This window comes from Nematostella vectensis, chromosome 4, assembly GCF_932526225.1.
Source record: "Nematostella vectensis chromosome 4, jaNemVect1.1, whole genome shotgun sequence".
Classification (NCBI taxonomy): Eukaryota; Metazoa; Cnidaria; class Anthozoa; order Actiniaria; family Edwardsiidae; genus Nematostella; species Nematostella vectensis.
Window position 1 is genome coordinate 6,020,621 of NC_064037.1, and position 22,722 is coordinate 6,043,342.

Sequence of the window (22,722 nt, forward strand, 5' to 3'; positions counted from 1 at the left end):
AAAAGCCATACAATATTTTTTCAACATGTATGCATTATCCAGCAAGCATTAACTGGAAGAGATTTTAGCCATTCTTAAATTCCAAATGCCTAAGAGGTTTTGCAAGCGAGCTTAACCATGCTCTAATACCGGACTTTTTATTGAAGTTCGACGTAAAAAAATATGCCGCTTCTGCAAAATATAGGAAAATATATTATCTTAGCTCTGTGGGACTTGAAAAAGGGGCATGCAGAGGAGAGAGCATATTGTCGAAAAACCCTAGGACATTTAGCCTATTCCTGAACCTGTCTTCATGGCCTGTGGTTTTCCAACTGTGCAAAGCAATGTCATTGAGCAATTTTCTCTTTCATCAGATAAGCAAATACTGTGGCGCGCGATATATTTTCCAAATAAAACAAAATATCTTTGACACCTGCTTACAGGCTATTGTAGGCAAGTATAACCATGACGAAATGTCATTTAAATAAGTAATTGATTCTCTCTCTGATGCTGATAACTCAGTGTATTCGTGTTATTTTCTGAAAATAAAAACAAAATCTTCAATAGGTTGAAGTCATCGCTGATTCCCGTCCATGTTTAGAAATTTGAAGAAATTTATCTGGAGTGTTTACTGTTGCAATCAGATAAATCTAAGTTATTAGAAATCATAGACTTTGGGAAAGTGGTTATGAGAAATGAGCCCAAGAGATTATGCGTAAAAAAAATACCATTTTTTTAAATTGCGCAAGGGCCTTCTCTTAGATTTTTTGAAACGATGTTAATCAGTTTGTGTTGGCGAGTATATAAGTATGAATCAACGATTAGAGAGAATTCGATGACAGAATTGTGCGATATTTTTCAAAGAGCGAGTGTTAGTAATTGAGTATTCTGCTAGCGCGTCTAGAATGTAAAGTCTGGGTAGAGATTACGAACGCCTCTTATTCGCGATAAGCCAATGAGCACGCGAGAAAATCATGAATTCATCTAAAGTCGCGAATTTCGCGCACAAAAAGACTCAAACCTATTATAATCGATGCGCCATAGAAATGTGCCTAAATTAAATGCCAGTCTAGCATGAATCATTCATGGTTGCTTTTGGCTTTTGGATAGCAGCACGGGTTTTCACAAGCTTCCTGAATAAATTATTTAGTCTGAGCCCACACATCAAATGAGGGAGGACGCGACATTCTACGCACGTAGAAAATCAAAATTATAGACCTGAAAATCGAACCTTTTTCACCATGCAACTATAGTGCTATGGAGTCTATGAGTATTTATGAAATTCTGAAAAATTTTCGGGCGCCTCTGAGCGAGGAGCAAGCATGGGCCGTTTGCTATCAATGCACCAGAGAATTGGTATCGCAACGCGAAACTGGTTTCCAAACCTTTCAGAAGAACATAATTGACATTCAACTCTCGACCACCAAGATTTTGAAAGATGGCTCTGTTGAGTTCACGAGTATTTCGCCTACTGAAACGCCGCAAAAGGAGAATGAAGTTTTGTTTCGGCTTGGTAGTTTGGTGTATGAGTGTTTAGACTTCGGTATGGAGGTTTGTATGGAGAGAGAGCTTGACCCAGCGCTAGAGAAACTTATAACCGAGATGACGTGCGAGCAGGGAGACGAGGGGATTTCTGTGCCGGAATACTGTGACGATAAACACACAGGAATACGGGGAACGAGTCCTCCGAAAAAGGAAAGACGCTTATCCAGCAAAGGGGTTTCATCTAAAGACATGAGTTTAGAAAGGGTTTTGCAAAGCTGTACGGAACATTTAGCCGGCGACCAGGCAAAATCGCAAGTCCACTTTAAAGCGGTTTGTCGTGCACTTGTCAATGAAGCTATTGAACTGACTGCTTTTCTCAACCACCTTTATAACGGTCATGAACTTATGGCGCAGACCTCAGGGCAAGGGGTTGGACTTACAAACTGGGCATATCTGCAAAGCCTGCACGCAGCGGAATGGGCACAGTTATGGTTGCAAGCAATGAGAGAGCTGAGACAGGGGGTTACATTAAGGCATGTTGTACATAACAAACTACCGCCGGCTTCGTTTGAGATGACGCCGTTCGAAATGCTGTTGGATGATATACGTTATCGCCGGTTTAACCTGAATCATGTGTCCATTCAGCAGAATACTCTGAATAAATCGAAAGATGCGCACGATGTGATATTGGACTTTATCCGCTCTAGACCACCTCTGGCTAGAGTTTCTGAGAGGAAAATGAACCCTGTTGCAGAAAACAGCCCTAATTTACACGACAAACTCTTGACGGAAATCAAAAGCTGTAAGAAATTAAAACCTACACCGCAGCCGGTGCTGAAAACAGTGCAGGAAATTTACTACGGCGAAGATTTGAATCTCGTTCCAAATGATATCTCCGCATCTGTCACTCACAAACGACGACGCCTAAAACCAGATTTGGAGTTTGTGGAAAAAATCAGTCGATGGGACTCGCCAACGCCAGATTCTTCCCCTGAGGAAAAGCAGATACCAAGATCGTCTGTGGTAGAAATCAAATCTGTTAGAAGCCGAAGTCTACCTACGTCTCCTCGCGCAGAGCTTTTTGAGCAATTTGACAGCGTTGCGGACGTCAAGCAGTTCGATTCGTCTAGATCGAGTGGTTTCTACGAGCCGGGCTCGAGCCAGTCAAGCTTAGACTCAGTGGAGGATAATAGTTGTGTGAGGAATGGAAAATTTAGTGGGAATTATACGCTTGGGTTTGATGACAACCCCATTTTCCCGCCCTCCCTACGAAACCTTCAAAATATGAAGGTGACTGCAAAGATCTATATGACATTGAATGAAGTCAGGCACATGTGCAAAACGCTCGCGATGCTTGAGCTTGAAAACTTTGATCCTGATGATCCAACATACCGCAGCCTGATCTCGGGCCAATTGTGCTTCTGTTGCCGCAAAAGGAAGTTCTCCTTATTTGGTGAATGGTCGCGACCATGTTACATATGCGAGAGCTGCGTTTGCTCGCACTGTCTACACAAAGTGGAGACGTCATCTAGTTACGTATTCATGGAGAATGAGTGCACCAATAAGAGAGATTCTGGGTTCTGTGACTCATCGCCGTATTTTCCTGTGTGTGCTAGCTCAATGCCTAATTCATTCAGTTCGCCAGCGCTGACGACTCATTGCATGCCAACAAAAACACATCGAGTCTGCTTAACTTGCAAGAGGTTCATCAGTAAGCACTGTTAGTGGTCCCAGCATGTGGACGAGCCTTGGGGGACCCCTAAAATGTGAGACGCTGTGAATGGTGTTGTTTGTGATAATTAAAGTAAGGGAGCTTATGTACTTGTTGGTGGGTGGATAAAAGGAGGTAGTACCGGTTAAAGGATTTTTAATATCATATCGTTGGATCCCCATCGGGTGTTTACGTCACTCTATGCGTAAGGGGTCCTCCATTTGGCTTACGATATTACCGCCAATTAGAATGTAGAATCGTGATCAGTAGGAGAGAAGTGTTATAGAAAACAATTATATATATTTAATTACTAAAAGAGTGAATGAATATTTTGTAATTTCTATCAAGCGTAGTTAGTATATGTGCTTATTTGGATGCAAATATTCAGTGTCTAGCATTTTTGCTGTTATAGCTTAGATGGTTTGCGATTGGTTTGAGAAATTTCATGCAGACATAACTTATTTACATCTTGGTACTTTTCGTTTTTCATTTTCTTTCAATCGTGGATGTCTGGGAAAAAAATAATAGACAGAATCTAATCAATATTTCGCCTTGGGCAATTCTCAATATCGCGCGTCTAAATCATGAAAATAAATTTCAGTTTCAAAAAGGATTTTATGTGAAATCATATCAGATATACAAAAGTGCTTTCAATAATTTATCTTCTTGTGATAAGCATACTTTGCTCGTGTGTTTTCTTCCTACTGCAAAGAGCCATTTGAATTCTAGTACTTGATCGTATTTGCCCTGTAGGCACTAACTCATTCGCTGTAAATAGGCGCAGTATTTCGCTAACGTAGCTGGCAGGGTATATCTGTACGCATCTATACATAATGTAAAAAGAATAAAACATTTTTTGATATTTTTCTCTTGCTTTTTCCATTCACTTTTCTACTCCAGACTGGCATTTTTTATCTTATTCAGTGCTCATTGTAATTTACTTCGTTTCTGCGTAAATGAGAAATGAGAAAGGACGACGCCCACACAAAAGACCTAGCTGAAGAAGAAAATATAAAGCCGAAATGTATCTTTAAATACCTCGCGTTTAATGAACTCAAGCATCACCTCAAACAACAAATCATTGTTAGATGATTCCTTCCATATGCCTGAATGACGTCGGATATATGCCTGGATAAATATGCCGCTACGTTCCTGTCCTTTTTGTAGAGCCGAGTGCCATCTGAAGCGAAATAAAGCAATTGGAGTAGAGACTCAAACGCTTTTAAGAAAATGTCATTTCGTTTGAATGGCGTATCTTATCGATTCACTCGTATGTGCCGAGTTTTACTCGTTTAACAATCAACGTCGTTCAATTTTTACCGCAAATCTAGCATGAGACATGAGACTACTTACATAATTTTAATCAGATCTTTTGTTTTGACCTACAAAAAGAATTTTTTGTGATTCCTTAATTAATAGTCACGATATGTGTGAGCGCCATTCACGCTAAATCACGCTATGTATGGGTGCAAGTCACGATATGCGTGAGCGCCATTCACGCTAAATCGCGCTATGCCAATCTTGTTACCAGAGCCCAATACCGCTGGCAAAAAGGTACGGGGACTCTGGTAACGAGATTGGCGCTATGCGTGATGTGCAATCACGATAAGCGCCAAAGCGATTTTTTTGGTGATTCCTTGGTAGTTGCAACCTACTTTAGAAACATTGATCCTGAAATCCCATCGATCTACACTGATAGATGGTTGATTGACTATTCGCTTATTTCAAGACGAGATAAGGATTTCGAATTACTACGACAGCGAAGCTATGTATATTTGATTATTTGGACTTTTTCTTATGGTAAGAGCCTTGGATTATCCATACTGACATTTCAAAACTCAAGCCACTAACCCCTTATAAGTTATCGCCACCTATTCCTATCATACCATAGTAAAGAAAGTTATTTGCGCGCGCATCCAGCAAAAATAGCCAATCAAAAGGAAGCGCGCGAAGGATGACGTCACTGCGTCATTATTTGTGACGAAACAATCTCAGACGAGAAAAATACAGAGCTCGGCAAGGAAGGGATTTATTTCCCCGTTAAAAAGTTAGCTTTTTACTGCACAAAAGGATTATTCTAATATAAAATCAAGAATGTGGTCAGCGAAGTACAACCCGTTTGTCGGTTTTGAAGCTTTGCTGTCCTCATCCGAGGGGGTCTTTTCAATGGATACAGGTAAATAAGGGATGTTTCTCAATTTTCGCGCCAAAATGAACGATGATGAAGAATGAATGATGCCTCTGACTTCTTGCACATGCGCATTAGACCCGTTGCCTTTGTCTTGTCATTTCAATTACGATGCTATTAGCAAATGAGTGTTATTGTTGCTGAATATCACCATGGTTTTGTTTGCGCATTATTTAAAACCTCTTGTGACTATTGTACCGTATTTCAAATCCAACTTTCGACGCAGAGGTATACCGAAAAGGTTAATCGCTCTCTTTATTTCAATAGCGCCATTCAGTGTAGATACTCCATTTCTACAGCCAAGCGGGCCTTTACTTGGTGAAGATAATTTTAACAACACATCTCAACTCTCTATTTGCAATGGCGAAGAAGGTGAGACCTGCATTTTCAAGTTTGTTGGAGGTGAAGAGAACATAGTGTACTAGCATGGAATATGTTCGTTTACAGTTACTTTATTCAAAATCGAAATTTCTTTCAGGTATTCTATATAGCTTCCCGAATTAACGTCTATGTTAGAATTCAACAATCAGTTATAAATACCAGACTGTCGTTTCTATGTTCTTCTTGAGCAAAGTACTTGGGTGTTTTAGAAACATCGTGTTTGGGCTGCCTGGGTAAAGCAGACAGGGGTGCGGAGTCTCCACTCTTTCTCTTAGACGCCGCCACCGAATCCTGAATAGAAAACAGAATCGAAAAAAGAAAGCCTTAAGACAGCTAAATTCCCCACATACTTTTTCTGACAATATTTTTTAGCGCTTATTTCGTCCATGGCTCTTCTAGATCAGTTTGCAGAGCCATCTTCATGGTCGAGCTTTGGCTCAAAGGTAGAACTTCCCGGTGGCGGGTTCATCGAGCTGCCATCCGCTGAAGACGATTGCCGAGAATGGACTCAGTCAGCCAACAACGATAAAACACAGGTGAGAGCACTATGGAACTCTTCAGCTGCGGATCCAGGGGAAGGGTAAAGTGTGTCCTGTATCTCGTCGCTAACCACCCCTCCCGACACGGACGGAAATAACAGAAGCAATGTATGGTAGCTGACTTCAGACTCTCCCATGTTCTCCCATGTTATCCACCAGTTGAACATGTTCTCCCATTTTTTTCCCACCAGTTGAATATGTTCTCCCATGTTATCCACCAGTTGAACATGTTCTCCCATGTTATCCACCAGTTGAACATGTTCTCCCATGTTATCCACCAGTTTAATATGTTCTCCTATGTTATCCACCAGTTGAACACGTTCTCCCATTTTATCCACACCAGTTCTTGAACTTTTTACGTGCCAGCTCTCATTTTGTTATCCTAACAAAATGTAGGTAATGATCTGTGTCCAAGATAAAGTATCGATCGATAGTTCATTGGTAAAGAGTGAAGTTGACGAACCCTTTTTTGCCCATTAAATTTGACTATATCCTGCTATGCCATCTACAGTATACTCTAGAAATTGGCCCAATGAGTTTGACTTTATCCTGCTATGCCATCTACAGTATACTCTAGAAATTGGCCCAATGAGTTTGACTATCCTGCCATGCTATCTACAGTATACTCTGGAATATGGTCCAATAAATTTGACTATATCCTGCCATGCTATTAGGCTTTTAAACGAAGATATTCTTGATGTGATATTGATTCACCCGTTTGACAGGAACATGCGGTCCTCGTCGCCAAAGTTGACAGACTGGAACTAGAGTCTCTTGAGAAGGATCATGTGATTGGTCAAATTAGTAATGAGAACTTACTCCTGCGTCAGGAAATCAACCGGATTTTGCAGACTGTCAGCCACAAAAACCTAGAGTTGTATCACTTCCGGTTTGAATCATCAAGAGCTCTACGTGAAAGTGAGGCGAGGGTGGATGAGCTTCAACAGGAAGTGTGTAGCCTTAAGCAAGATGTAAGCTAAAATTTGGTTATTGTGTACGTTTCAACATGTTGGTCAGTGTGTGATTGCACATGGTGGTCAGTGTGTGGTTGTACATGTTGGTCAGTGTGAATTTGCACATGGTGGTCAGTGTGTGATTGCACATGGTGGTCAGTGTGTGGTTGTACATGTTGGTCAGTGTGAAGTTGCACATGGTGGTCAGTGTGTGGTTGTACATGATGGTCAGTGTGTGGTTGTACATGGTGGCCAGTGTATATCATTGCACATGGTGGCCAGTGTGTGGTTGCACACGGTGGTCAAGGTGTCATTGTACATGGTGGTCAGTGTGTGATTGCACATGGTGGTCAGTGTGTGGCTGCACATAGTGGTCAAGGTGTCATTGTACATGGTGGTCAATGTGTAATTGTACATGGTGGTCAGTGTGTGATTGCACATGGTGGTCAGTGTGTGGTTGCACATGGTGGTCAGTGTGTGATTGCACATGGTGGCCAGTGTGTGGTTGCACACGGTGGTCAAGGTGTCATTGCACATGGTGGTCAGTGTGTGATTGCACATGGTGGTCAATGTGTGATTGCACATGATGGTCAGTGTGTGATTGCACATGGTGGTCAGTGTGTGATTGCCTATGGTGGTCAGTGTGTGATTGCCTATGGTGGTCAGTGTGTGATTTCACATGGTGGTCAGTGTGTGATTTCACATGGTGGTCAGTGTGTGATTTCACATGGTGGTCAGTGTGTGATTGCACATGGTGGTCAGTGTATGATTGCACATGGTGGTCAGTGTGTGGTTGTATGTGTTGGTCAGTGTGTGATTGCACATGGTGGTCAGTGTGTGATTGCACATGTTGGTCAGTGTGTGATTGCACATGGTGGTCAGTGTGTGATTGCACATGGTGGTCAGTGTGTGATTGCAAATGGTGGTCAGTGTGTGGCTGCACATGGTGGTCAGTGTGTGATTGCACATGATGGTCAGTGTGTGATTGCACACGGCGGTCAGTGTATGATTGCACATGGTAGTCAGTGTATGATTGCACATGATGGTCAGTGTGTGGTTGCACATGGTGGTCAGTGTGTGGTTGCACATGATGGTCAGTGTGTGATTGCACATGATGGTCAGTGTGTGATTGCACATGATGGTCAATGTGTAATTGTACATGTTGGTCAGTGTGAAGTTGCACATGGTGGTCAAGGTGTCATTGTACATGTTGGTCAATGTGTGATTGCACATGGTGGTCAGTGTGTGATTGCACATAGTGGTCAGTGTGTGATTGCACATGGTGGTCAGTGTGTAATTGTACATGTTGGTCAGTGTGAAGCTGCACATGGTGGTCAGTGTGTGATTGCACATGGTGGTCAAGGTGTCATTGTACATGTTGGTTAGTGTGTGATTTCACATGGTGGTCAGTGTATGATTGCACATGGTGGTCAGTGTGTGATTACACATGGTGGTCAGTGTGTGATTGCACATGGTGGTCAGTGTTTGATTGCACATGGTGGTCAGTGTATAATTGTACATGTTGGTCAGTGTGTGATTGCACATGGTGGTCAGTGTGTGATTGCACATGGTGGTCAGTGTATGATTGCACATGGTGGTCAGTGTGTGGTTGTATGTGTTGGTCAGTGTGTGATTGCACATGGTGGTCAGTGTGTGATTGCACATGTTGGTCAGTGTGTGATTGCACATGGTGGTCAGTGTGTGATTGCACTTGGTGGTCAGTGTGTGATTGCAAATGGTGGTCAGTGTGTGGCTGCACATGGTGGTCAGTGTGTGATTGCACATGATGGTCAGTGTGTGATTGCACACGGCGGTCAGTGTATGATTGCACATGGTAGTCAGTGTATGATTGCACATGATGGTCAGTGTGTGGTTGCACATGGTGGTCAGTGTGTGGTTGCACATGATGGTCAGTGTGTGATTGCACATGATGGTCAGTGTGTGATTGCACATGATGGTCAATGTGTAATTGTACATGTTGGTCAGTGTGAAGTTGCACATGGTGGTCAAGGTGTCATTGTACATGTTGGTCAGTGTGTGATTGCACATGGTGGTCAGTGTGTGATTGCACATAGTGGTCAGTGTGTGATTGCACATGGTGGTCAGTGTGTAATTGTACATGTTGGTCAGTGTGAAGCTGCACATGGTGGTCAGTGTGTGATTGCACATGGTGGTCAAGGTGTCATTGTACATGTTGGTTAGTGTGTGATTTCACATGGTGGTCAGTGTATGATTGCACATGGTGGTCAGTGTGTGATTACACATGGTGGTCAGTGTGTGATTGCACATGGTGGTCAGTGTTTGATTGCACATGGTGGTCAGTGTATAATTGTACATGTTGGTCAGTGTGTGATTGCACATGGTGGTCAGTGTGTGATTGCACATGGTGGTCAGTGTGTGGTTGCACATGGTGGCCAGTGTGTGATTGCACATGGTGGTCAGTGTGTGATTGTACATGGTGGTCAGTGTGTGATTGCACATGGTGGTCAGTGTGTGATTGCACATGTTGGTCAGTGTGTGATTGTACATGGTGGTCAGTGTGTGATTGCACACGGCGGTCAGTTTATGATTGCACATGGTAGTCAGTGTATGATTGCACATGATGGTCAGTGTGTGGTTGCACATGGTGGTCAGTGTGTGGTTGCACATGATGGTCAGTGTGTGATTGCACATGATGGTCAGTGTGTGATTGCACATGATGGTCAATGTGTAATTGTACATGTTGGTCAGTGTGAAGTTGAACATGGTGGTCAAGGTGTCATTGTACATGTTGGTCAGTGTGTGATTGCACATGGTGGTCAGTGTGTGATTTCACATGGTGGTCAGTGTGTGATTGCACATAGTAGTCAGTGTGTGATTGCACATGGTGGTCAGTGTGTAATTGTACATGTTGGTCAGTGTGAAGCTGCACATGGTGGTCAGTGTGTGATTGCACATGGTGGTCAAGGTGTCATTGTACATGTTGGTTAGTGTGTGATTTCACATGGTGGTCAGTGTGAAGTTGCACATGGTGGTCAGTGTGTGATTGTACATGGTGGTCAGTGTGTGATTGCAAATGGTGGTCAAGGTGTCATTGTACATGTTGGTCAGTGTGAAGTTGCACATGGTGGTCAAGGTGTCATTGTACATGTTGGTCAGTGTGTGATTGCACATAGTGGTCAGTGTGTGATTGCACATGGTGGTCAGTGTGTAATTGTACATGTTGGTCAGTGTGAAGCTGCACATGGTGGTCAGTGTGTGATTGCACATGGTGGTCAAGGTGTCATTGTACATGTTGGTTAGTGTGTGATTTCACATGGTGGTCAAGGTGTCATTGTACATGTTGGTTAGTGTGTGATTTCACATGGTGGTCGGTGTGTGATTGCACATGTTGGCCAGTGTGTGATTGTACACGGCGGTCAGTGTGTGATTGCACATGGTGGTCAGTGTGTGATTGCAAATGGTGGTCAGTGTGTGATTGCACATGGTGGTCAATGTGTGATTGCACTTGATGGTCAGTGTGTGATTGCACATGGTGGTCAGTGTGTGATTGCACATGGTGGTCAGTGTGTGATTGCACATGGTGGTCAGTGTGTGATTTCACATGGTGGTCAGTGTGTGATTTCACATGGTGGTCAGTGTGTGATTGCACATGGTGGTCAGTGTATGATTGCACATGGTGGTCAGTGTATGATTGCACATGGTGGTCAGTGTGTGGTTGTATGTGTTGGTCAGTGTGTGATTGCACATGGTGGTCAGTGTATAATTGCACATGGTGGTCAGTGTATGATTTCACATGGTGGTCAGTGTGTGGTTGCACATGGCGGTCAGTTTGTGATTGCACATGGCGGTCAGTGTGTGATTGCACATGGTGTTCAGTGTGTGATTTCACATGGTGGTCAGTGTGTGATTTCACATGGTGGTCAGTGTGTGATTTCACATGGTGGTCAGTGTATGATTTCACATGGTGGCCAGTGTATGATTGCACATGGTGGTCAGTGTATGATTGCACATGGTGGTCAGTGTGTGGTTGCACATGGTGGTCAATGTGTCATTGTACATGTTGGTCAGTGTGTAATTGTGCATGTTGGTCAGTGTGAAGTTGCACATGGTGGTTAGTGTGTGACTGTGTATGGTGGTCAGTGTGTGATTGCACATGGTGGTCAGTGTGTGATTGCACATGGTGGTCAGTGTGTGATTGCACATAGTGGTCAGTGTGAAGTTGCACATAGTGGTCAGTGTGTGGTTGCACATAGTGGTCAGTGTGTGATTGCACATGATGGTCAATGTGTGATTACCCATGGTGGTCAGTGTGTGATTGCCCATGGTGGTCAGTGTGTGGTTGCACATTGTGGTCAGTGTGTGATTGCACATGATGGTCAATGTGTGATTACCCATGGTGGTCAGTGTGTGATTGCCCATGGTGGTCAGTGTGTGACTGTGTATGGTGTTCAGTGTGTGATTACACATGGTGGTCACTGTATGATTGTATATGGTGGTCAGGGTATTATCATATTTAATGATTAATAAATAGTGCGTGTATTCTCGAAAAACTTTGTAAACGTATTTTCTTCATATGCTTCTAGCTGTCTCGCGTTCGAGCTGTATGCCTGGAAACACAAAGCCAAGCATCTCTTGTCGACTTGGTCCGCAAAAAGCTTGATGAAAGGAGAGTTGAGAACAACGCACTTAAGTGGAAGGTTGGCGCTCTTGAGAAGGAAATCCGGGACCTTCAGACAAAAAACGAAGTCCTTGAGACGGAACTACTTATTATTCCCCGGATGATGGCTGCCAAGGTGCGCATGCGTATTGTACACATAGTATACTTAGATCATGATTCTTTTCGTTGAAAACATTTTAAACAAGTTTTAAACATTCTGTGAAGATATACGGGGATAGAGTGATAATGAGAGGTGTGGCCATGGCGTTACCGGGTCAGGTTAAGATATAACGTGTTCCTCTTTTACACTTAGTACAACGTAGTAAACCACCAAATAAAAACATGATTTTCCTTCACACTTCTACTTGTCTAAACCTAAGGTTTCTCGTAACCGGAACAACGCCACACTTCAGATGCACTGTTCGGCGCACACGGTGAAAGTGAAGGTCAGCGGTGCAAATTTGTCAAGGGTCAGCAGCGACGCAGATAGAGAGGAGAAATCCTTCCGCACCCTCCCCTCCCCTGGAGCAAATGCGAGAGAAGACCCCGAGGAAATTCAGGTTCTTGAAAGTCAACAAGACGTACCTCCACACAAACCTGATGAGTCTAAAACCAGAACGGTAAGAATGTGGAATATTTAAATTATATATTAACCTCCTACTCACCTTCAACTCGCCTCTTTCTCTATAACCACCCCTCATCTTATCTAGTCCCCCTCCATTACTTGTCATCTCTAAGCCCGGCCCTCACCAGCCTCTCATGCCCTCATTTCCCTCCTACATCCTCTCCTTCCTAACCCTCGCTCATGTTGTCATTATCACCCATGTCCTCAATATGTTTTTAATTATATTTCAGAGAAACTTTTCGTCTCTGAAGAATTGGTTTCGAAGGCGGCCTGTCACCGAACATGATCAGAGTTTGCTAAGCAAGCTCAGAGAAAACTAACCGAGTATATGGAAATGATACACACCAAGACTGTTGTTATCGGTTTTTAGTGAGCTATAAGAAAATGTATTGTTGTTATATTTCAAGTATTGTCAACCATGTAAATATTGTAAATAGGTCGTTTACATTTATAAAAAAATCGTTTATGAATTATGTTTTCATCAAATATCTTTCTCGAATAAAAAGCAAAATATAATGGTTTGTTAACACAATACCGCTTAGTTTAGCAAGTATAACATAGTTCACCACACTCAACATTCCAACCTAGTCCCTGGCTAGTCCCTAGGTTTCCCGTGAGTTTTCGGGTTACCTGTGGTTACCAGGCCTCTGGGCTGGATCTTACCAGACCCTCTACCCACACGGTAAACAGGAGTCCCAAAAAGAATGCCAGTAACTGAGTAATATACAACTTTGAACAAGGGACGACGAACAACTCAGAGTTGAATGGTCAACTCCTGTAACTCTGTGTCCTTTTCTTCTCTCAGCGGTTTCCCACCGCAGCAAGGTATCCCATAATAATCTTTAGCGGCCTCGGCCTCTTCGATCGTCTGGTGCATTTTGGCGAACAGCGTCTCTGGCAGCCAATAGGAGAGCGCACCGTTTAGAAGAGCGACCGCGCCAAATATTGAGACCGGGAGAGCCAGTGAGAGACCTGGAAACTGTGCCTAATTATTAAAGATATGACTTAATAAGCAAATGCCAAGATCTAGAGAAATCAAGTCAAAAGCATAGACAGTATTTGGTTGTCAGATTACTCACGGTCATTCCGATGTACGGAGCTATGATGGCTCCAACGCGAGCACTCGTAGAACCTACTCCAGTGGCGATGTTTCTGTGGAAGAGACAGTAGATGGAGACGATGGTGAATTTAATCGCATGATGAATATAGATTCTTAGAAGAAACCGTGTTCTTTTTTTCTTCTTGATATGCTAATTGTGATAGTGCACGACTGGTCGTGTCAGTGCGTGACTGGCCGTGACACTGCGTAACTGATCGTGACAGTGCGTGACTGATTCTGAAGCTGCGTGACTGATGGTGTCAGTGCGTGACTGATTGTGACGCTGCGTGATTGATGGTGTCAGTGCGTGACTGATGCTGACGCTGCGTGACTGATCGTGACATTGCATGACTGATCGTGACGCTGCGTGACTGATGGTGTCAGTGTGTGACTGATCGTGACGTTACGTGACTGATCGTGACGTGATCGTGAATGCATGAGTGGTCGTGTCAGTGCGTTACCGATCGTGACTATACCTTACCTCAAAAGCGTTGGGAAAAGCTCAGAAGTAATGAGGTAGATAGAGGCCCAGTTCATGTTACCAATTACCGAAGCGACTATTGCCATAGTAGTCGTAGTCAAAGGGTAATCTGAATTTAAGGACAAAAAGTAATCTTTATTTTTGTTAGAATTGGCTCCAATCTCGTAGCAGGAGCCTTTCCCATTTCTGCGCAACCTTCGTCTACACGAAATCTAAAAGTAAGGTCTCTTGCGCATTCTCAGGCCTGTTCTTCGTCGGGGCAAGCTTTTTGTTTGGGCATACAGTTTCGCACAGAAATAGGACAGGCTCTTGAAAGGAGAAAAAGGCTTCCGAAACCCTTGAAATGAAAAAAATAATAATAAAAGCTTCAATGTTTACCCTTATGAATGGCCAGCATGATAAACAGCACGACAGCCACGGTGATAGCACAGCACCCATGTGTCAGCCTTCTTCCCACTCTAAAAAAGCATTCAATACCTATATGGCTTTCATAAACAAACGGTAATGATAAAAGAAGAGCGATGCAGGCCTTACCTCTTAAAGAGAACCCACTGGATTGGTATATTGATGAAACCGATACCATTCATGATAAAATAGTTAGTGTAGATGTCACCTGCGAGCTGGGAGACGAAAATGTACGTGCCGAATGCGAGGAGCGACACAGCGAACCTACAATAACAGATGGATATGTATAAGCCGAAAGCAACCCGAAGACACTACGAAGATAGTCCGTTGACCATTTCGTGTTTCATTAGGTCTCTCCAAACGAAAATCGCAACCAGTATGAGCTGATATCCAATCCCCATTATACAATTCAGGTTTTGATTAGTCAAATTTCCACCGCTTCCGTGAGTGAGGTAACTTCCTTCAAATAATAACAATCACTGTAGACGAAAAATTGAATTAACCCTTAGAGATAGAAAAGATATGAAAAACAAAAGGCGGGCAGTTGTAGATAACTTGGACAAAGTGGTGTGTAAATATAATACTATATCAATGATAACGGTGTCACATGGGTGCGTGCAATAGTAGATACCATTGATAGAGAACTATACAATCCCACTTTCTCACCTTTCTCCCGCAGAGCATATCAAGATAATTATATCTCTTCGCCTTTTTCCAGTTCCTTAGAAATCTCTCAAATTACTGCCAAGTAAGCACTATTGTGTAGCACTATTCTTATACGAGGAAGAATTAAAACATTTGAACCTAATAATACCATTGGAATGCGAGAATAAAGGTCCACTTTCTCAGCTTTTTCCCTCTTAGCATATCAAGGGGAGTATATTTCTTCGCCTCTTTCTCTTCATTTATCTGATCCTGGCGGATGTTCTGTATCAAGTCCCTCAGAGCGGCCGAGTCCACGGATTCTTTTCCTTTCTTGGGCCCGTACTTCATGATGACGGAATGCGCCTCGTCCACGTAGCCATGGGCAACCAGCCAGCGAGGGGACTCGGGGATCCATCTGAGAAGTGTTTTAGCATAAGTCAGTTTTGGAGGAATATTATTGTATTGACTGCGGACATCAGGGCCGTAACAGGAGGTGGGGGTGGGTGTGGGGCACTGGGGGCTTGTGCCCCCCACCCCCCCCCCCCCAATATTTTCTTAATGTTTCTGTATTGTGCCCCTCCTATATTTCGAAGCCTGCTACGGCACTGGACATAGAGGACATGTAAGAGGAGTATATAAGGGCATTATAATAGCGTTACACCTAATTTGCGTTTCATAGACCCGCGGGTGATTATACACTGGAAGAACATTTTTTGCGGGAAAACTATGGCTGGAAAACGGCACGCCATATTGATTTTGCTGAACGCAAGACCATTGTCTTCCTAACACGTTTCCCTATGAAAGTGCTATTATAGGCGCAATAAATGTTTCGTTGTGAAGTTTATTAGATGAAATAATTAAGTTTAGCTGACTTTGGCAAAAAAATTATAGCTATGAAAACATTTTAATTTCAGGATTCCTTTGTCTGTCCGTAACACAATGTTTTAATTACTTTAAATACATGTTTCTAGTTGAACGCAGGAGATATCAGGGTCGGGCGGCTCTACTGGCACGTGACCCCCTTCCCCTGATATTAAAAAAAACTGACCAGCTGGTCTGTGCCCCCCCTTAATATTTTCTTCTTTGGTATTGTGACCCTCCCCCCCCCCCCCTTACTCACCTCCAAAGGAAAATCGCCAGTACACCAGGAGCTGTGTAAATCACAAGTAAAATTTTCCAGTCTCGAACAAAGAAAGCTACTGCATAATTCACCAATTCCGTAGTCATCCATGTCAAGGTTGTGTAGATCGCAATGAGAGTGCGAGCTTTTGGACCCACGTACTCGCTGATAAGCACGTATTCTGATAACATAGCCCCAGCCGTGCCAGCTCCGACCACGAAACGAAGGAAGGCGAAGAAGGAGATGCAGTCAACAAACACGCACGAGACACCCGCTACGACCTGGAAATTAAAAAAAATCAATGAGGTCATAAGATCAATTTAGGGTTACTAGGTGAAGATTTAAAAAATCCGAAAATCAGAACGGCACAGCTGAGATAGCCTCAACAGAAAACGAGTTGTTCTAAAAAGGAAAAGTCCTTGACCTCGTCCAAAGTGGCCTACCTTAGGGTTAAAATCGATTTTGGCGACGATCACCGCCGTCTGTTGTTATCGGTGCCCCTCCCCTCCCCCCACCCCGGGCTTTGGGTGCTGGCCCGTGTAGCGGTGATATCATCTTTAGTGTCTGTGCTTACACACAAATTAGCGAAACATCAACCCCTCCCCGATGATTAATCGACTATGTAAAAATACTCGACCGATAAAACCATTGTTACCATGAGGGCGTATGAGAGATAGAAGCACTTTTTTCTCCCCCAGGCATCCGAGATAAAACCGCTGACCAGTGAGCCGACCAGCATGCCCACGAAGAAGCAGGACTGCAGAGTAGCACCCAGGTACGCGCGGTCACAGATCAAATTCCACTAAAACACAACAATTTGTTAAGAGTCTCTTTGAAGGCTCATTTGGAAGTAGATTTTGACACTATGTTTACCTGCAACGTGTCTTGGCGCCAGGGTTATACCTTTCAGGGTCATACCTTCTGCTGTTTACCTTACCTGTTAATGTTCTTCGCCATCGATGTGAGAACCCCTTCCCATCCCAAGCACCTCTAACCTCACCCCTCCCCCCACCTACCTCAGATACCGTAGTTCTCATCGGTCCATCAAACTCGTATTCCGTGCAGTTGTCGCAGCACGTATTTGGAAAGCAAGTGAGGTTGGGCGTGGCACAGTGGAACCGGGGTGTCCCGAATGCGAACACGACAGAGACGAACTGCCCACAGACTGGGAACATGAGGAAATAGAACACCACCCAAAGCGTTCTCTGGTAGCTGCCGAACGAGCGCACGTGAGCAAAGATGTCGTCAAAATGGTTTTGCTTGGTCGATATGCTGTTAGGCTTAAGCCCAGAGATTGCCCAATGATCGTCGTCCATTTTATGTTTTGTTTTCGACAATGGTTTGTTCGCTGATTTTTCTGAAAGAGAGCAGGAGGGTTAAATAAAATACTTCATCCCTGAACGAGTATGAAACCGTGATCAAACCGTGACAACTAACTCTCACATCGAATTTCAGCATGTTCAAGGGCAACATATGATAGACAATGAGGGTGCGTGTCAATTCAAGGTCTCACATCGACTTTCATCTCCAAGCAGGAGATGTCATTTGTGCCATAAATACCTTATTAGAGCCCGGGCGCCTTTTGAACTGCTAAGTCTGCTAACACATTTGCACTTTCTCAAAATGAAGCAGCCTACTTGAAATAAATCCATTCTCGCATAATTTAAACGGTTTACCGAATCAATATATTGAAATCAGCCAAGCGTTCATTACAGTCAAACCGACCGTTTGGAACATATCAATATTTGGGTGACCTTAAATCTCGCTCGGCCAATCTCTTGGAGGCCTGGGTCTAAGGGCTTTTCAAGACTTGTGTTATAAAGATTTGACCAAGCGATAAAGTTTTTTTGACACATTTTTGCCTCGAGTCTCAAATTGAAAGGAATCAGCATTTTTCACCATGTTTTATGGAGATCAGGGAGCGGGTAAACTTTAGCTCTTCTAAATATGGGCATCAATGCCCATATAAGGCAATGCATACGAAGGACACTATCCGTGGGGAATATGTTTGATATGCATGCGGCGCAACATTGGTATTTTGATCGGCAGATTTTCTGAGCAAGTTGCAAAACATGCGCGTAGTTCGCAGAATAAATAAATAACTGCGATAACGCAGTTTAGCAGTTATTTGTATTCTGCACGTTTCGAAAGGAATCTATTGTTAGTGTACTAGTGTTGGTGTACAAGGTGTACAAGTGTACATAGTGTTGGTATGTGTGTAATTCACGCTGTGTATTCGGTATAAATAGTGTGAGTTTGTCATGTTCATTCTTTGGCTTTCGACACGTAAGCGACGAGACTAAACTTCAGTGGAAAGACTAAACTTCAGTGGAAAGACTAAACTTCGAAAATGTCCCACACAGAGGAAGATGTTTCCACTTCATCCCTTATGCAATTTTCGCAATTGATCGATTGAAAAGCTTAATACATTTGCGAAAGCCTTATCAGAGCAAAACGGAACACGCGTAGAACGGGCTATGCTTAAGGCAAAAAGGGACCTTGTAAATCAAAAGGAAATCAACAGCAACTGGGTCACTGCGCGCAGGTTATGGAGAAGCTCGAGGACGCAGCTGCGAATATTGAAACGCGTTCTATAGAAACAGCAAAACGACGGATTCTGGAAGGCACAGAGCTAGTCAGGAGGAGGATGAAAATCATCAAAATTGATGAAAAGAGCGAGTTTGGTTGGGCCACCGTGAACGAGTACATTTCGGACGACCTCGCGTCTGATACGGATGATAAAAAGCGGCTTTACCGATCCGAGAAACGCACGGAGAAAAAGCAGAAGGATAAGGTACGCCAGCGAAGGGAGAAGTTCTTAAGGACAAGATCTCAATAAAGTGCTACTGCTTCGACCAACGTCATCAGTCCCGGGTCCAGCGCCAGCAATACCCGAAAACTTGGGCTGTGTTATCAGATAAGTAATTTTTTACAACTACTACTGCTTTATCAGGCTCCGGATGTATCTTAGTCGCTTACAAGGTCGAAATACAATGTTCTCCATGTATTTGTGCGTATGTGTGTTTATTCCGAGGATAAGGGTAGATTTCACTCGCACATCAAAAGGAAAAGCCTCAAGAAAGATTGTTTCTTCGTAAACATGAGCCTTCTCAACCGGAGCCGAGACTCCCATAAAAAGACGGTGGCCTGATCGTCGGAAAACAAATTTTAACCCTTAGGGATAGCACTTTGAGTGCGGTCAAGAGAGCAATTCTTATCCGTAAAGGATTAGCGCATTAGGTCTGGTTGAAGCAATTGCTCGACCCGAGCACTAAAAAAAACTATTTTCTGTTTTCTTAATTGCGGTCCATATAATAGGCCACCATCGAGCACATCTTTTGTCTGACTACATTAATGTCTAGTTATAATCAGAATGTGATGCTCCACGAGCGTGAGACCCTCTATACGGTTAGCAGAAATAGAAAAAAAAATTGAACAAGCCCTAAGGGATAGCAGTTAGTAAAATACTATACCTTTTATACCCGTAGCGCCGCCCCTGACGTATAGGGACGTGACACATAGGGACGTGACACATAGGGACGTGACACATAGGGACGTGACACATAGGGACGTGACACATAGGGACGTGACACATAGGGACGTGACACATAGGGACGTTTGTCAAAATTACCTATAAAGACGCTCATACCAAGCAACTGAGCGCCTGATCTTTAGGGACGTTACCTACGGGTCTGTGGGGGATTAGGAGGACCACAATGGTCAATTTATTCATTGTAGGAGGGGAGGGCGGGTGCCCAAAATACACAGGACCTTACATGTGTATTTTGTGTCACAACCTCTCTCCCCTTACCATGCATTTCTCAACCTTTAATTTTACACCCTATGCCTTTCCCATTTGTCTGAAAACACCATAAAATAGCCCTCATTGAGTAAGCGCATTACATAGCCACTCAAACCAGTCCCCCCTCTAGAATCTAATGGTAGAGGAGCATGATAAGGGAAAATAAGCAATTGCGATAAGAACTTTTTGACAAATTACTAGCCCCCTCCCTGCTCATCCCCCAAAATACCCAAACCTGAGTTCTATACATAAAATATACCAAGCATAGAAACTTACCTCCCAAACAAATACCCAAACCTAAATTCTATATACCCCAAACATACAAAATCTTGCTATAAGGGAGCTTCAACACTCAGATTTGCTTATTAGATCAAATCAATTTTATTCCATTTTTATAAAAAAAGACAACAAACTCTATGCAGTAGGCACAGAAAGAAAATGGGCCTGAAGTATCACCGAATATGAATATATATATTCCATATGATATCTGCTCTAGTGAAGCTTGGAGTCTTTGGTACCCAGGGTATGACTACACTCCCATTCTCCTATAATCTCCAAGACCTAGTAATCAAACCTGGTACAAGTTTACTTTGTCTTCACAACCTGTGTCAGCACACCCCATGTGACACACCCCTTTGCCCTTACCATGCTTTTTCCTCACCCTAGTTTACACTCTATACCTTTTTCCCATTTGTCCGCACACACAATGAAATACCCCTCAATGGCTCTACCTTGGTGTTAGAACCTGTGTATTGTGCACGACTTGTGTTACAAAACTTCCTTTGTTTGTTAAAAAGAATCATGATAAAAACAGCGAATGAAGTCTTTTGGGGATGGTTCTTACACCGAGGTATACATACACCCCTCATTGAATAAGCACATTATTACATAGCCCCTCAAACAAGTTCCCCCTCAGAATACATTTCATAAAAAGCCATAATGTGAGCATTTGACTTTTTTTACATCGAGTAATAGCAAACTAATGCAGCAATGTATAATGACTGCCACCCCTGAGATTTAAAGATCATAGCAAATCTATTTATTCCAGGATAAATATAAACATTGAAACATAGTACTTTCATGTAGTGTCTTTTAATGGCATACAATAAACAGTGACTCGCGGCCAATCTGTATACGATTTAGCTTAATTTTTTTTATGAGACTCGCTGCCATTCTGTATGAGTTTCATTTTAGTTTCAATATCCAAGCTTAAATTTCTTCTTGGAGTGTCTTCATTCCGAGTGCGAAAGCAAGATAAATCCAGGGAAATTCTGTGCAGTTGTATGACTCGAAGAAGCGTACAACTAAATAATTGGTGATCATTCCGCGTTCATTACAGTACGATTAGCTGAAGTCGTAAGAATAACCCTTCAAATGAGGTCTCTTGCCGATGAGAAACAACACAAATAGGATTTATCTAACGCACTGAGTCAGCGAAATCCTTGCTTAATCAGATAAGAAGAAATCACTGCTAGCAGAGAGTTAAAAAGCGGCGTTCAACATGATTTTAGTCATTCGACGAAACCGCCATTTTGTTTTTCTATTCTGAGGTTGAGGCGTGTCCGCGTGAGACTGGGCATACTAATACTTATCTCTGATTGGTTAATCAGATTGTTTATCAAATACAACCAAAAATGGTAATGTTCCGCACTGGTCTACATAACCAAAAAGGGACTTGTCATATTTAACCGATAACTGATAGAGGTAACAAAAGTTAATAAAACTACGCGGTGCGCTCTTGTGGTCCAGTTTCAATCAAAATGAGTTTAAAAATACACATAAAAAGGAAAAACAGCTTGCACGGCTGGACCGCAGAAGACGGGCCGTTCTGTGTAGAGAGAGACATGACGAAAAAACCTGGAAACCGCGCAATTCCAGATATAGAGAGAAGACACAATTCTTCAGTGGCTATAGGTTCCTTGTATTACGGACTGATTTTTAAAACACAAATAACGTGAGGCCGAAGTGCACATAACCAGATTTTGGCTTTTTAAGATAATTTTTTCTTGATCATCATTGCCCTGTGTATCAGTTCAGGGACGAAGAGCTCAAATTTCAATGACACTTTACAAAAAGTCGCATCAATTAAAAAAAAGTCGCACTTTCTTAGTATTCTTACTCTTGTGTACAACCCTGTTGTCGAGAAGAATAAAATTGGTACCTCCCTCCAAGCGGTCAGCTAGTCCTTTCTTCATCATCCCCTCGGCAGTATACCAGCGAGATGCCTATGTCAAAAATAGGGGCATTATCACGGAAGAGCTTTTAAGCTTTTAAAATGCTCTGTCGGAGTTAAACAAGGCTGTATGTTAAGTCCCACCTTATTCCATTTATTTTAGTGATCTTCCTGAGACCGTTTTAAAGCTGTCCTTGTGAGGGCCTGTTCATCCTTCGTAAATTACCATGTCCAGTATTTTATACTACGTTGAATCAATTTGACATAGAGTATGTGATAACAGCAAACCCATATATTGGGTTAGCATAGTAGAAGAATTTATATTCTTTTAATCAGCGTTTGGGGAAGTCTGGGAAACGCAAAATGAATTAAAAAATAAAGAGAGTTTCTTGAATAATATTTATCAAGTTAAAAGACTTTTCAGAAGTCAGGGTCCGCATTGGGGGGGGGGGGACATCTGCATGTCGGTAGTCAGTTGAAATTTCCATAATTTGTCG

At 42.9% G+C, this 22,722-nt stretch overlaps 3 protein-coding genes across 4 annotated transcripts; 2 read left to right on the forward strand and 1 right to left on the reverse strand.

Annotated features, from left to right (window-relative positions):
• Window positions 1-1,046: 1,046 nt before the first annotated feature.
• Window positions 1,047-4,037, forward strand: LOC5509311 (protein spire homolog 1). The gene has a single exon (XM_032378271.2). It carries the CDS (start codon window positions 1,237-1,239, stop codon window positions 3,187-3,189), a length of 1,953 nt encoding a protein of 650 aa, XP_032234162.2. The 5' UTR covers window positions 1,047-1,236; the 3' UTR covers window positions 3,190-4,037.
• A 1,126-nt stretch (window positions 4,038-5,163) lies between these two features.
• LOC116616220 lies at window positions 5,164-13,032 on the forward strand. The gene is made up of 7 exons (XM_032378219.2): window positions 5,164-5,351; window positions 5,631-5,735; window positions 6,144-6,280; window positions 7,009-7,254; window positions 11,802-12,011; window positions 12,256-12,495; window positions 12,731-13,032. Exons 1-7 carry the CDS (start codon window positions 5,270-5,272, stop codon window positions 12,818-12,820), a joined length of 1,110 nt encoding a protein of 369 aa, XP_032234110.2. The 5' UTR covers window positions 5,164-5,269; the 3' UTR covers window positions 12,821-13,032.
• On the reverse strand, window positions 12,852-17,940 carry LOC5509309 (organic cation transporter protein). Of its 2 annotated transcripts, XM_032378213.2 has the most exons (10): window positions 17,811-17,940; window positions 17,267-17,607; window positions 16,906-17,052; window positions 16,251-16,531; window positions 15,300-15,545; window positions 14,615-14,749; window positions 14,459-14,538; window positions 14,081-14,189; window positions 13,580-13,652; window positions 12,852-13,485 (listed from the first exon to the last, which is right to left on the reverse strand). In XM_032378213.2, the coding sequence occupies exons 2-10, from the start codon at window positions 17,564-17,566 to the stop codon at window positions 13,255-13,257; spliced, it is 1,602 nt and encodes a 533-aa protein (XP_032234104.2). In that variant the 5' UTR covers window positions 17,567-17,607; window positions 17,811-17,940; the 3' UTR covers window positions 12,852-13,254. The 2 variants fall into 2 exon arrangements, with proteins under 2 accessions (XP_032234104.2, XP_032234106.2); XM_032378215.2 differs by lacking the exon at window positions 16,906-17,052.
• Between the last annotated feature and the right edge of the window lie 4,782 nt (window positions 17,941-22,722).

Bases quoted from the DNA above. Each gene is read 5' to 3' on its own strand.
- LOC5509311 (XM_032378271.2), top strand. From the start codon at position 1,237: ATGGAGTCTATGAGTATTTATGAAATTCTGAAAAATTTTCGGGCGCCT.
- LOC116616220 (XM_032378219.2), top strand. From the start codon at position 5,270: ATGTGGTCAGCGAAGTACAACCCGTTTGTCGGTTTTGAAGCTTTGCTG. The intron at 6,281-7,008 runs GTGAGAGCACTA...CCCGTTTGACAG, and splicing joins CCAACAACGATAAAACACAG to GAACATGCGGTCCTCGTCGC. The intron at 12,496-12,730 runs GTAAGAATGTGG...ATTATATTTCAG, and splicing joins ATGAGTCTAAAACCAGAACG to AGAAACTTTTCGTCTCTGAA.
- LOC5509309 (XM_032378213.2), bottom strand. From the start codon at position 17,566: ATGGACGACGATCATTGGGCAATCTCTGGGCTTAAGCCTAACAGCATA. The intron at 14,750-15,299 runs GTATTATTAGGT...CTGTTATTGTAG, and splicing joins TTTATTCTCGCATTCCAATG to GTTCGCTGTGTCGCTCCTCG. The intron at 13,653-14,080 runs GTAAGGTATAGT...TCTCTTCCACAG, and splicing joins CTTTTCCCAACGCTTTTGAG to AAACATCGCCACTGGAGTAG.